General features: G+C 32.5%; 1 protein-coding gene across 1 annotated transcript; it reads left to right on the top strand.

Moving 5' to 3' along the window:
* Positions 1-1,621: 1,621 nt before the first annotated feature.
* Positions 1,622-13,771, top strand: LOC132564973 (uncharacterized). The gene is made up of 7 exons (XM_060229577.1): positions 1,622-1,749; positions 4,931-4,988; positions 9,141-9,200; positions 9,437-9,463; positions 10,144-10,230; positions 12,379-12,417; positions 13,394-13,771. Exons 1-7 carry the CDS (start codon positions 1,747-1,749, stop codon positions 13,474-13,476), a joined length of 357 nt encoding a protein of 118 aa, XP_060085560.1. The 5' UTR covers positions 1,622-1,746; the 3' UTR covers positions 13,477-13,771.
* The last annotated feature ends 1,066 nt before the right edge of the window (positions 13,772-14,837 follow it).

Genomic DNA, 14,837 nt, shown 5'->3' with positions numbered 1-14,837 from the left:
TAATGCAATTGTACATAAAACGGTTACGGTGTACATTGAAATAACAAATTTCACCCGAAATCCGATTTTTTTGTGTGCTTCCATCTTAAAACATTTTATCTTTAGTGAACGTTTAAATATGATATGTCTATTGTTGCATTTAAACTTGGTTCCTTTTATTTGGTTTATTCAATTGTTCATCCCTTTGGCATTGTCTTTATATAAACAGAAAAGAAGAAAACATAAACGAATCATATCTCGTGTGTTCAAAAGAAACATCGACGCAAGGTTAAAATTAATATATTTTCAACACATCATGGCAGTTTTCCAGTAGGCTGTCGGCTGCCAAGTGGATAGAGCAATCGCACATAAATTAATAGCTACTGAGAGCAGCCATGCTACAGTAGTTGCTATGGAAAATGTCCAGTGAGTCTGAAATAAAGTGTCTGAATTAAATGCAATTAAATTTCGCTTGTTGGTGGAAATGAATTAATCAAAGTGTTACCAATACTACGAGGGTATGTGTTTTTTTCTTTTTTTAGGTAATTTAATAATTATAAAGCATAAGTAAACAATCTTCAGCATTCTAGAAACAATTATCATCGAGCTCCAAACCGTTTAAATGAATTCAAAATGACGAATGTGTTCATCTCGTATTACTGAAGTATCTAATGTTTTTATCACTAAACAAGCCAGGCAACACTCTCTATTCTGATATAGAGGTTATTTCGTTCCAGTGTTTTGAATTTAACGTATCTCAGAGAGACAGCTTTGGGCACATTTCGTCAAATGATCAACATAATGCGTTGTGGACTGCTGGGGAAAAATACTTTAACGATTTGTAAAATTTGATGCTTGCGATTTTATATATATTATATATACAACTGAAAAGCATTTTCCAATGCAAATTAAGAATTAGATAGAGCAGTGTCATATAATGTGGCAATTTAAATTCTTTCTATTTGTATGTATGTGTAATTGTGAAGAGACTATGAATAGTAATTATTTTATAGATATGTAATAGGAATCATGATAATTATTTAACTTAAGTGTATATTCCTATTCTATCATTATTGTACCTGCAGGCACTTCATTACTCGTTGGTGCGGAACAAAACCCCAACAAATAACTCACCCAGAATGGATTGTTGAACGGAAGACCTATTATAACAGATGTCCTGGCAATTTTAAATATATTCCGTCGGAAAAAATAAACTTAGTTTCGGTAAAAACGTATTAGGATTTTTATTCCGTCCCCGTGTTCCCTGAAACAGTATGTAAAAGCCATATCAAATTTGCCTTTATGTGGTTACCAAACATTAATCTGATCCCAATAAAATGCACATGGCGTCTGGTTTCTTTACCAAAATGTTGTTTTAACCTTAAAAGCACACTGGTTTATCATTTGTTTAACAGATATCTTCCTCATAAATATGCATTTCGATGAGTAATCCTGATGCTATTAATCATGACGTGATGCAAAAGCATCCCATTTTAACGAATGCAAGGTACACGAATACTCTCAAACGAGTCTATGACAGTCGCCAATGCAAGTGCAGTACGTCGGAAGTCATAAATCTGTGCACTACCTTATAACAATTTACTGTTTTACCTGCGCAACATGCAGGAAAATTTGGAAGGCGTTAATTTGCATCACGTGTCTCCGGTTTAAAAACTCTTTTACGTCATTCTTGGTATAAAAACCTGCTCCTCGCGGTCCCTCTACACCAAGCAACACTCGGAACTTGGGAACGAAACAACGCACAACATGGTAAGTATCAGCATCATTATATATATCATAATATAATTTAATGGAAACATGGAAGAATATCTACGTGTAGAATAACTCAGAATTACATCGAACTGTGAGCCTTCATTTATTAAATTTCAACAATTTCTATAAATACATGGGAATTAGATAAAATATCTTTATTCCAATTTTAAAGTAAACCAAGTATGGTTATTGGGTGCTTTATCATGCCATACTAAATCAACACTAGAATTATTCATGAAGGTATACATCTCATTTAAAACGGATTTATTTTTTCACATAAAAATATCATTAAAGTTAAATCCTTTGATTATCTACTCAGCATGAAGCATGTATTGTGATAGATCTTTATCATTGTTAATGTAGGAAATGAACATCATGTTTTATTAAATAGCTTAACCATCACGTGTTAATGTACAATAATGCATTTTTGCGCAAAAACTTATTTGAAATAATGAATCCTGGGAGTGGATACTGACTAGACATAATTCAAATATTGAATCTATACTTTTTTACACATCCAAATTGAGCAGGCGCATTCTTGATAGACAACAATAACTGATGGTGAAATAAGCAAGACGCAGTACATTTATACCTGTAAATCTGATATAACAATTCACAGTCGATGATAATGATTTATAAAATCATTCAGGACAATAGCAAAGCCAAATATATGTATTTGAATGAGTTTTGACCTTTTATGTGTTAGCGGGCCGTTCAGACTAACAACAATAATAATAATATGAAATAATAGAAACAAAAATACCCCCAACCGCCCCCCCCCCCCTCCAAAAAATAAAAATAAATAAAAATTAATAAGTAATCATAAATGAAAACAAAATGTACACAACCAGTGCTAAAGGATGGTGTATATTCATAAAAAATATAATAAATATTTTGATGTTTTGAGTCATACATTTTTGTATTAATTGTGAAAACATTACAATTATGTTTATTTCCGAAATGTTGGTAATATTAATCCCTTCCTGGTGTTGTAGATAACATACAATTGTTATGTAAAACACATATCTCACAATGAGGTTTAAATTGCAAATAAATATTACAAGACCATGACATTATTCATATTAACAATTGACATTATATCTGTAATGATAAATGTCATTATCCTTGAAATAATACAGACGTTTCGAATCTCTTGCTGGTAAACAAATGCTTCTTGATTTTAATTGTTGTGGTAACAGCTGTAAGTAATCAAAAGGGGCTTTCTCTATCCAGGTATTGTAAAAGTATCAAATTATATTAGGATGATGATTGTTGTGACAATCAGCTAATTATGAAATCAGTACTTATTTGCAAATTAGTTATTCTTTAATGCAAAGCTACACTTCACTTATAAAATATATCTACTTAAAAGCAGATTAATTTTCTAGAACTTAAGAAATTAATCATTGTTGTTTTCAAATAATGATTTTTGTTTTATGTACATGTACATTACTGAAGGAAAGCATAGGGGTTGCATTTTTAGGTCACCTCACTGACGGGCAAGTGATGTTAGGCCGTGGTGCATGATTGTGTTTTGTCCATTAGGTTTTATCTTTATAACAGCTCCTCAACAAATTCATCAAATGAATGATCTTGACTAACATTGAAGGTGACATTTTTCAAATATGATCGACTTATAAAATGTAAAACAAATTGTAATACACTTTTAGGGCCACATCGGTAAGATATTTTAACCGCTTTAAATAAATTTATTGATAACAAAGATACCATAAATTATGTAAAATCACATGTGACATACTTGAGACAAAAGTAAACATGGAGTTTTCGACACATAATGTTGCTAGAATAACCTTTCCTAAAAAATTCATCATAAATTCAGGTTAGTGATACAGGCCAATTTGGCCTTAAGTTTTCAACAAATTTAACATAAAAGGCACGGTAATGTTTTCTACACTTTGTGCGTCTGTGGTTAATGCCTAGTATTCTGTATAAAAATTGAAATCTGGAAGGAAATGTGTATGTAACAATTTTTTTTTTTCAAGAACATGTTTATATATAAGAAACATGCTGACCTGTTGGGTAATTACAGCAACATCTCTCAGATATGAAAAACACATGTAAAAACCAATTTCCTAGAAAGTCTAACAAATGAAACTAAATACAAAGGTTAATCCTTGTTCTAAAACATATATCAATAACTCATAAAGACATTTTGTGAGTTAATTGATTTTGTCTGCTGCATTCTATGATCCTACATTGTTCATTGCTAATGTTGACATATATAATATTTCCCATAGATATCCATGTAATGGCTAAATCTTCATAACAATAATGTTTCATCCACTTATTTTGGTATTTTGAAATAATTACCTTAATTTTGAAATGAAATCTTTGAAACCGCCATTGTTTTCTATGAAGTAAGAGAATGGTTTCTTGGTACCTTTGTATCTACAGATACTACAGTCGATTTGATATCCTGGAAATATTTCGGCTATCATTTTTAAAAATATAGAATGATATATAACTAATGTATATGCATACAAATAAAGCTGTACAAATTTTGGAGTGATTTTTTGTTTAGGGCCTTTTGTGTGGTCCATGAAGGTAAGAACCAACAATCACCTCGAATGCAGGTAGAGGTTGTAATTACATGAACATGAATGGGGGATTGACAACGATGAAAATAGAAGTAATCTTAATCACCTCTTTCGGGAGGGACGACTACCTGGTGAAGTGAACGTAATAATATCGATAATGGAATTTAAGTTCTCTGCCCAGTGGAATGTCTTTACGAGCAAAAATATATTTGCGCCCAAAAAATGCAAATATCATGAAATTTAACCCATTAAAGCAGTTACAGCCCCGTTGTTTTGTCTCTCTATGATCAATTTGGGACAAAACGTATCCTCAAAATTGTATCTGAAGCAAATGTGAAATATTGAAGCGTTCCAATTGGAAAATAATGGAGTTTTAAAAACATTCGTCCAGACCTGTTCATCGATTCTACCATATCTGCTTCTAAAGAAGGCTACTTCGAAATGAAGATTTTCTAAGCAAATTTAAGTCAATTTTAGCTTTCCAGGCACTTCAGGGATAATCAAGAGCTAGCATATGTCTATCATCAAACTACTATTTTATACTGACAAGAGAGTTTGTATCAGCGTACTAATTACCTGATTTGATATCGTTTTTTCGATAACACCAACATCTCTTTCAGGCCAATATGCTCATACCGTCCATTGTCCTCCTTATGTCTTTGGCAGTTGTACATTGTGGTAAGTATCAATTTAATCTTTGAACTAATTGTTACACATATGTATCTGGAATGAGAAAACCTACTCTTATACTTTGTATGTACAGCTGTATTTTTCTGTATAATTAAGTTTTTTTCCAGGTAAAATAATCTTTTTCTAGAAAGCGTAAACAATCAATCAGTGTTTGGGCATTTTAGTAGATAAGCAAGTTGGTTATCAGGCAATCATTTTAAGTGATTTTCATTATGCAAAAATGGCCACTGGTCACTTCCGATATCTATTTACTGATGTGAAGGGAATTGTTGGACTTAAATCAAAGATATTCAGAAAAAATAAACTTTACAAAGCTTTTAATGATAAAACAAATTTATTGTCAAACACGTACTTATGCAACAAATTCAGTATTGACACATTGCAAATGATATTCCTTAGTTTGTCAACGTGATCATTTTCAGTGACTGGCAAGAACGAGTTCTGTTTATGGTTTCAATGGTTATTCTATTATGATAATCACTTTAATCCACTTCATGGCACTGAAAATTAATGTTTATGAAAAACACCAGTTACGATGCTTCGTGAAATCAGATTGAGAGCCACATCACTTGTTAATTGGATTTCACTGCGCAATTACGTCCTATGTCCCAAGAATCAATATGAATACCATTAGGTGGGAATTCAACCTGGTTATTTACCAGCGATAAGAAATAACGGAGAGGGTAATAACAATATAATATCAGTTTAAGTTTTGTGTGATACTCTTAGGATGTAAGTATGGGTGTTAATGTTGCTCCAAAGTCCGCGGCTCGTAGTATTCATAAAAAAGATACATCGTTTCAAAGTAATGACGTCACATTTTATACATCCGACATATGCAGTCTTTTCTGAATGACATGTCAGTATATTGGCGTGTTGTTCAATATTTTTACATACTTGTAGAGTTGTCATTTGTTATGAATACGTTAGAGCTACGGTATGATGTCAAACGCAGTATAAACAGCTTATTTTACGCTAAACGGTTTTTACTGCCTGCTGGTGGTGATTCAACATCTCGATCATTAGCTATAATGGTTTGTGAGGTCTTATCGTAGAAGTATGCTGTGTTCCTTGAGATGATTATTCATTCAGCAATATAACATAGATATAAACATTTCAAAATGTCATGTTTGCTACTTGGAAAATTGTGCCGGAGCAACCTTTTCCTGGTAATTGTCACTGGAATATGTATTCAAAATAGCGAACAGTGATATGTGGGAGAATGTCTTAACTTCTCGGGTCATTATGTTAATTAATGTTTATTCCGTGAAACGTCTGCCCTCGCTGCAAATGTAAATTATTTTGATATGGTTATCTGCAGTCAGTTAAAACTGCTCCCATGTATTGCTTTGCATTATTATTATTATTTTTTGATAATTTACGAAAGGAAATGAGAATCAGGGCTGTGTGATATAGAAGGAATGTTGAGCTGGTTGAAATTCGTTTAGCAGTGTTAGTACTGCTCGATTTCTGGGTCACGTGATCCATCGGACGGAACGATTAATTCGGGCCTATAACCTCCTCGTGTCACGGTAAGATACATTGAAGATGATTATACAAGATGATAAATATAATTTTAGTTTTCGTTGATATGACGTTTTTAACTTGATTATTCTAAATATTGCGACACTCATGCGTGATCCAACAAAATGAATAAAAACGACACTATGAAAAATGATTATCTGCATATCCATCCCATTGGCCGTCGAATACAACAAATATTAAACTAGAAAATGTCTGTAAGACATGAATGCCCCCGACGCGACGGGACGGGACGGACGGACATGGGCAATAAAAAAGAAAGATTTACTCGGAGATTCCTGAAAAATTACAAGGACGGTAAAAACCAAGTGTTCCGGAAGAGTAAAATTCGTCGACGACAACCGCCATGCACATCATGGCCAATACAAGAAGCACAAGGTTTTCAAGAACGAAACCAACAGCCAAACTAACGAGCATCATTAACTCGAGCTTCGTATCATACATAGAAATCGAAATATCTCGATGAGATCGTTAGAACGACCGTAAAACTTCCCCATAATTTTCCTCAACTTGCATCATAAGAAACCAGTGTTAAACACTGAAATAAACTGATCATAGCCAAACACGAACCTGACACGCATCTTCCCGTGATATAAATTAACTCCGAATTCATTATCCAGCTCTAAGCGTAAATTAAATTATGTCGTTGTGCAGCGTCCACAACAAGTGCTATGTCAACTTATCCCTTTAACGACATCATCAAATCCAGGTGGTTCTGATATAAAGTATATGTCATGATCGGCCTTGACCCACTTCCAATGTCGCAGGAATTAAAGGTGTTCAAAGCCTTAAACGAATACATCTCTTCAATAACCAAAAGGCTTTGCGCCATCTTGGCCAATAGCTTGATTATATCAAGAATTAAAACTTTTTTTTTAAAAGTAATGACTGTCATGGTCACAGAGGGAAATATGTTTTACGAGTTGAAATTTTTATGTTTATTGGTATTTCCAAAAAAACACGTATTTCGTTCAATGAAAAACCTTGTGATGCTTTGTGTGCTTTGTCAAATAGGAATTTTAAAACAGTCAAACATCAATGCATTATACAAGCAGTTGAATCTAAGAAACATAGCTGTACTAAAATACGGATTCCACGGGTTTTTACAAATGATCGTTGTGAACACGTATCGAAACAAACACCATGTCATGTTTATCACCGCTGTATAAACTGGCACTTTCTCTAAGAAAATATCCAATCATTCTAAGGAAATATGTAATAGTAACTATACTGATACTTAAATAATAGTAAAAGAATATCGCCGTCGATAGCAAATTATATTTGGAAAATTCCAAAATGACAACTTCCGATGTAAATAAGTGAGCACATGTTTTACGAAGCTTGGCCCTTTAAACTCAGATGATTCGATAACACAAGATCCACTGCAAACCTATATAAATCATTCTTATTCTCAGTTTCTACGTATATATCTATGACAAATGACAGAGCGCTGTATGATAGAGATTCATATATTAACGGTTGTAAAGAGGCACAACAAAAGTCTCGTTAGTAGAAGACTGTAATGAAAACCACTGAATCTGCAAGGATTCAACGTTTAAGCCGCCTCCTGCCCGTACGGACATTTCCTTACATGGCATAAAAGATGCGGTCGTCCATAAATGACCATGGCTGATGCTAGGAGGTTAACAAATATAGAACCAGACAAAACTAAGTCACGTTGCTTACACTGAGATGTCCTTATAATAGGACGTTCAACAATACAAAACAAAGAATAACGGCAATCACGAAACACTAATGCACCTTCAATATCTCAATCAATTTGAGCAGATTGTCCCTAATTTGATTTTTTGTAGATTTGTTCTTTTTCACACCTTAGCCATACCCAATATTATCTAATGATCTGAGAGGGAAAAAAACATTTCAGAGACGACACTATATTATATAAATATACAAAATGATCCAAAAAAAATCACACAGTGACATATAGCACTGTTGAAGTTTGGTGTGACCCTCTCCCAGGTAAATATTATTATAATGTATGGTGATTCAATACCACACTAGACAGGTCAATGGAAAATGAGTTAGGACATTTCCCAGTTTTTTTATTGTATTCGTTACAAGAATATTAAGTCTAGGTCAATACTTTTTAAAACTCTGAAACAAGCAAAGGGCAAAATCTGTGTTAGTGAAATTGTAAGGCCACATTTTGACACTTTAGGATAAATATACGTAAAAATATCTTATGCTTGATGTAAACAAGGAAGACAATACGCAATAAGGTATACAACTTTGCTCACAATAATTACAATGTGCACGTTGTAACTGCATTTAAAGTATGGCAGCTTTCAATAATGACTAAGACATGTAGAAGGAAGAAAATGAACAAGGGTAAATAGCAGACCAACTGAATGAATAGGAGACATCATTTTTTTTTCTGGGCGCCTATTAGAAAACCTAAAAAATTAAAATGGAAGGTGTGGTCCGAATAAGGTGAAGTACATTGTAAATATCTGCAAGTCAGACATAAAAAAACAACAAAAGTAATCCACTCAATAATCAAAAATGTTAAACCTATTAATATTACCTATGTTAACAATTAAACTTTGTGTATTCAGAAATATTTTTTTTACTTTTCAGGAAATCCAACGTGCGATACGAATTCTTGTGCACCCGAAAAATGCAAATGGACATGTAAAGGTAAAGATGTTTATATAAATGTATTTATAGATAGATAGATAGATAGATAGATAGATAGATATATGACCATTTTTCTGAAAGGGTTAAAGTGAAGAAAATCTCATGATTTATATTTATCGCTTTACATTTGCACTTAAACAGGTTCAATAAGATTTTTATTGATTAGATTCGTGTGTAAAAGGGAAAAATATTCTTTAAGCAAAACTGACAAAAATTTCGTTTTCTGATTATAACAGACGAGAGCGGAAAACCAGTAGCCGAATGTGAGTATTTCTATGTGTATGTTAAGGTTCTCATAGGTTACATTTAGTCACACTACGTTATATACCAAGGGTGAAAATTAAGATAAAATGTTTGGTTTTCTAGACAAAACACCAGTATACATTGACCTGGTATTCCGTTTGAATATTTGGTGTTTAATGTTTAATAATCAGTACTTCAGACAAAAACAATAAATGATGGTATCATATTCTGTTCAGACTATTCAAACTAATAATTCACACGACTTTCACAAGGTTAATGTACATGTTATCATTGCAAATGCAACTGCACAGAACTATATATAGAAAAAATCCTAAGTTTCGAGCCCTTCTGTGTCATTAAAATTATCGATAAATATTATGTTAAATGTCTAAATGTTTTAATTAAGGTCAAAGTGCAATTCCAGTCCAGTGTCATCAACTATCAGACACTTTTCCTGCAATGAATGTCGTTTAATACCGAGACGGTTTCTTGTAATAATTTGCTTCGGAATTAAAATAAGTCCTATTTAGAGACGGTTCGAACAACTAAGAGTTACTTCAGGTTTTGAAAATGTTATTTGAATATCGATTTTATACGTATGTTTCACTTCATGAATTACACAGTAACGATTAAGATATGAAAGCCAAATAACATGAGCAATCGTTGATGCATTTGTTTATATAAACATATAATTTGATAGTCATTGACGACGTTTGTGATGCTGGTGATGAAAAATGTGGAAAAGACGCAGCAGGCGAATGCAAATCTGAATGTGAATCGGTCCCTGGTAAGAATTGATTTAGCAGTATGTTACAAATTTCTTGGTATCAAAAATAAATATTTGTTTCAATGAACTTAGAGTCACTTTAATTGCATATGAATATAGGTAAATGTACATTTTGATCTTAAGATAGTATGATGTCATTAAGGCAAGATGCTGACAGTCATTATGCAGTTGTATCTTCAAATCAAGAACATAGATGAATCTATTTCTCGGTAATTATTTCGGTAAATGAATCTACAGGGAAAATTCTTTATAAATTGACCAAATAGGCGCAACGATATTTTCAAATGATATCTTAATTGTAAATTGTTAAGATATTAACTATGTTTGAATGTTTGATAGACACAAATCATGACTACAACGCGGATATCATTCTGTGTTTCTGTTTTTAGTATAGGCAACAAATACGACATGATGGTTGTTCAATGGTTTTCTATAATTGTAGTAATTAACATGTATAATAATGCAATCGTAAACAACGCATGGATCAAGATGGCAGTGTGGATGTCAAAGTCACCAAAGGTTACACATGAGACAAAAATACATATAGAACAATTGTTTAAACCTGTATGCCTTTGTACATTGTATTTCTGATATATGTGCTGTCTATTAAATAATTTCGCAAACAAGTAAGAAAGCACAGACGTAACAAATGAGCATGAATTAAAATTCAATAAAGCTAGGGAAAATAAGAAAAAAAGACGAATTTACACGGCGATTCATGAAAAAAGCACAAGGAGAAAAAGGACCGACAGTTTCTGAATGGTAATCGTTTTCCGCTTCATCGACGGCAACCACCATATCACTTAAGGTTGATCATAGCAAGTGGTGTCATTTTCCTTCTTGAGAACAAATAAATCAAGAGAACCAGCAAACATCATTACATTGCGTTCTGTGGAGTTATATATATGTGCAGACTAAGTGCAATCATAACAAATAATGCTTTAGGTAATTTTGAAATTTTGCGATGCCTTCACTTGTCTTACGATCATAATAATCTAATTTTGTTTTCCCTAAATGTTTGCAATACACCTGTTTTACTCCACTTGTAATCAATTAAATCGATATCTCAAAGCCACTAAAATGAAAACAGGATCTCGCGTTGTGCAAAGAGATTATTCGATGTTTGTGTGAAGAAAACATGTACAGATCTTAATAATCTTTTTAACAAACAAGAACGAGGTTCGCGAAGAAAAGGAAGTGGATCGAATAAATTCAATTCTGTTTCGTCAGGAATCAATTCTGAGTATAAAAGAAGTAATAATAATGTACATTTGCATTTAACTCTAAAACCGTAAATCGTCGAGATCTTCGAACTGCCGGATTTCGTCTAATGGATGAAGTACATGACTTAATGAAATAATTAGAGAAACCTCTAATATACGCGTTAGTGATTATTCGTTGAATTTATTGTAAATACGTAATAACGTTGATTTGTAGACGAATGATAATACATGTACATAGAATTAATAAGATATAGCTGACTGCACCTTATTTGTAGGACATAATTTATATACCAAAATCAAAAATTTATTGAATAGCGTACGATCGTCTACTTGGCAATTTTCTACATATCACTTTCTGCTTGCATACATTTCTGTACAAGTCAGAATCCTGCGTGTGACTTCAGACCAATGAAACGCTTTGCCATCGTCCGTAAAATGTGTCAGTATAAATAAAGAAAATATTCATCGTGTGATTTCGTTGAGCTCCACACGTAATGTATGCAAGCTATTTTGTAAATAACTATTCAAAAGCTGCACACATATGACTTTAAAAGTACTCTATATATCAGCGCTCTACGCGTAAATAACTAGAATTACTGTAATATTCCTACTTTAAATTCATTTCCAAATCAAACATAATAAGGCTGTATGATTTCCGAGCTCTCAGTATCGGCATGAGTGTGTTAAATTAACTTTATGTCTGATTCTACTGTAAAGAAATCACTTTATCAGTTCATCTCACTATTAAATTTCATTATATTATTTGCATATTAATTGAAATAAAAAGACGTCATTTTTAAAACGAATTTTTTTGCGATTTAGCAAGCATACAATTACATTACTAGAATGGTTTGAAATTATGTTTGTATGGCACAGTGTTTGCAAGTTATTTCATTGTAAGTTATTTTCATATCAACAACTCAAGCGCCAGAGGTTACAACGACAGTAGCACCAGGAAATACGGGTATGTGTGCATAAATAAACATTTATTTTGTCCGAATATTTTTTACTTATCTTTATTTATGCTAAAAAGTATTCTCTGTAAACCAGCGGTATACACTTAACATATTGGTTTTCCAAAACAACTGGATATTAGAAGTGATGATCTGCTGGTCATGTACTTGTCACCAGCATATTAGATTCAAGAAATGTGACATCAATATAAAATTATAAAAGAAAATTGTTGACTTCAGTATTCGTTTAGAAATGTTATGTGTCGTTGTACCCGACGTGCGAAAAAATTTTTGATTACATAATTTTACATATTACCACTTAAAATTGTGTTTGTATCTAACTAATTAGTGTGTATCTGTTATAGCTACGACATAAATGAACCCTATCCCACAATTATATTTTTAAGTCATCTTTAAATTTATATCAACCACAATAGAATCTCACAACGTGTGCACAAATGAGCGATAGTTTTTTTCGTCCAATTTTCCTATCTTGCGCACATCGCACGTCGTGTAACGTTTTGCGATTCCACAACTGTAAAAATAACCTAAATAGTAACCAGATATGGGAGATATAAGTTAATTATTACGATCTTACTATGTTGTATTAAAGATAAGATATATTTGTGTTACCATGTAACATGTCCAGAGAATCATTTTTTGTTGTAACGAATTCAACTAACAATAGCAACTACAGAATAATTTCTTTTCAAACGAAATAAATTGATTCATTTTGTGCCTGAATGTCATTCATGAGTATTTTGTGCTTCTTTTAATTTATTCGCCTACGTTTGAGGGATGTATTAAACATAATGCAACTGTAAATACGAAAATACAAGCATCCGTTGTCAACAAGTTGATGTTCAAAGCATACATTTCTCTGTTAGCAATACTATAACATTTGTGTAGACGTCGCTTGCAAACTTCCATCATATTTGTGTTTTTTTTTCGCTTTTATCTAAATGAATATTTATTGTTTTTTAACAGCTGACAACGGAAGTGTTAAACTTGGATTATCTACAATTGTACTGGTATTTGGTGTCCTAACCAGGATGTTTCTACAGTACTGATTGGTGAATGTGAATACAAGTTGTGATCCTGATGAAAAAAAGAATTTGTTTATCAAAGACAATGACGGATGACATTTTACTGACTTAACACAATCTACGTTTGCTTGGTCGTTTAAACACTTTATATATTTGTACTTTATGAGTTATTCTTAGATGTAATCGATTCACAACTAACTTTCAACGCATGCTTTGAAGCACGTTGCTTTTTTAGTAATGGCTGAGCTGCAATATTTATTCTGTTGTTTCTATTTTCTTGTATATTCTATTTATATCAACTAAAGAACAAATAATATCGCTGTGCTGTTTGAATATGATGAAATATTTATTTATTTAATAAAACATTATTCTCTACCTTTTCGCCTTTATTATTATGCGTCGGATTACCATAATGTTAAATGACTTAATTACTTCATTATGGCCAAAGCCTCGATAGAGTGCTGCAATATAAAAATTGTTGGGAAATTCCCAGTCAAAATTTGAGACGTTAAGCAATATACACGTAGCCGAATGCACAAAACAATGGTTTTAACCTAGATATAGACAGATTAATGCATTTAAGAAAAGGTTTATCGATGTTTAAATGCATGCACATTTTCACATCTTCATACATTGCTATGAGAATTAAACAATGCCAGAGGTATATTTGCCTGCACTACCTAAGGATAAATGTTACACTTAATAATTTACATTCTTTATCAAAAACAAATTACTGTAATACGAGAAGTAAAATACGTGTATATGTAGCAACGTCAAGTTGGGAAGTGACTCCTTCATCAAACTAGCATATTTGACAGGCATGCTTTCCGCAATTTTTTAAATTGTATACATCAAAATGGAATGTTGTGGAATTAATATATATGATAATAGCATAATGGCATCTTCTAATTATGACTCAAAACTTATTCATTTACAGTATAATTTCTTATTTCAATTCTGAAAATTATTTTATGCATAATTTAAATATTTCTATAAAAGGACGACCTGGGAAGGAAATGAATTATACCCTTCCCCTTAGGGTTTAGCATAACAGTGGGCTCACTACAATCGCGTCGGAACAATACACTAAGCTGTACGTAAAGACAGTGAATTAAATGATTCACAGAAATAAAGATCTATAACATTTTTTGGAAAACTGGGAAAATTCGATTATAATCGAAGGGAACCTGCACCCTCAGCCAGGACAAAATATACGATCAATATTGAAGGGTTCATGGAGGTCGATCTGAGTGAATATTGACATAAACAAGCTACTTCGTCTTTGGTTAAGAATGATAGGGCCATAAACCCAGATCCAGAACCATGGAAAGGCAATAGCACAATCGCGATTATGAATTCTGTCTAAATGGCGGCAACTTTAGACA

The sequence above is a fragment of the Ylistrum balloti genome, unplaced genomic scaffold (assembly GCF_031769215.1).
Source record: "Ylistrum balloti isolate Yb309-2 unplaced genomic scaffold, AGI_CSIRO_Ybal_v1 Utg373434, whole genome shotgun sequence".
Lineage (NCBI taxonomy): Eukaryota > Metazoa > Mollusca > Bivalvia > Pectinida > Pectinidae > Ylistrum > Ylistrum balloti.
The sequence above is the reverse complement of the archived record's forward strand: the minus strand, read 5'-3'. Positions and strand labels throughout refer to the sequence as shown.

Excerpts from the sequence above, each read along its gene's own strand:
- LOC132564973 (XM_060229577.1), top strand. Across the intron at positions 9,201-9,436 it reads ATGCAAATGGACATGTAAAG|ACGAGAGCGGAAAACCAGTA; the intron begins GTAAAGATGTTT and ends TGATTATAACAG. Across the intron at positions 9,464-10,143 it reads CGGAAAACCAGTAGCCGAAT|TCATTGACGACGTTTGTGAT; the intron begins GTGAGTATTTCT and ends ATAATTTGATAG.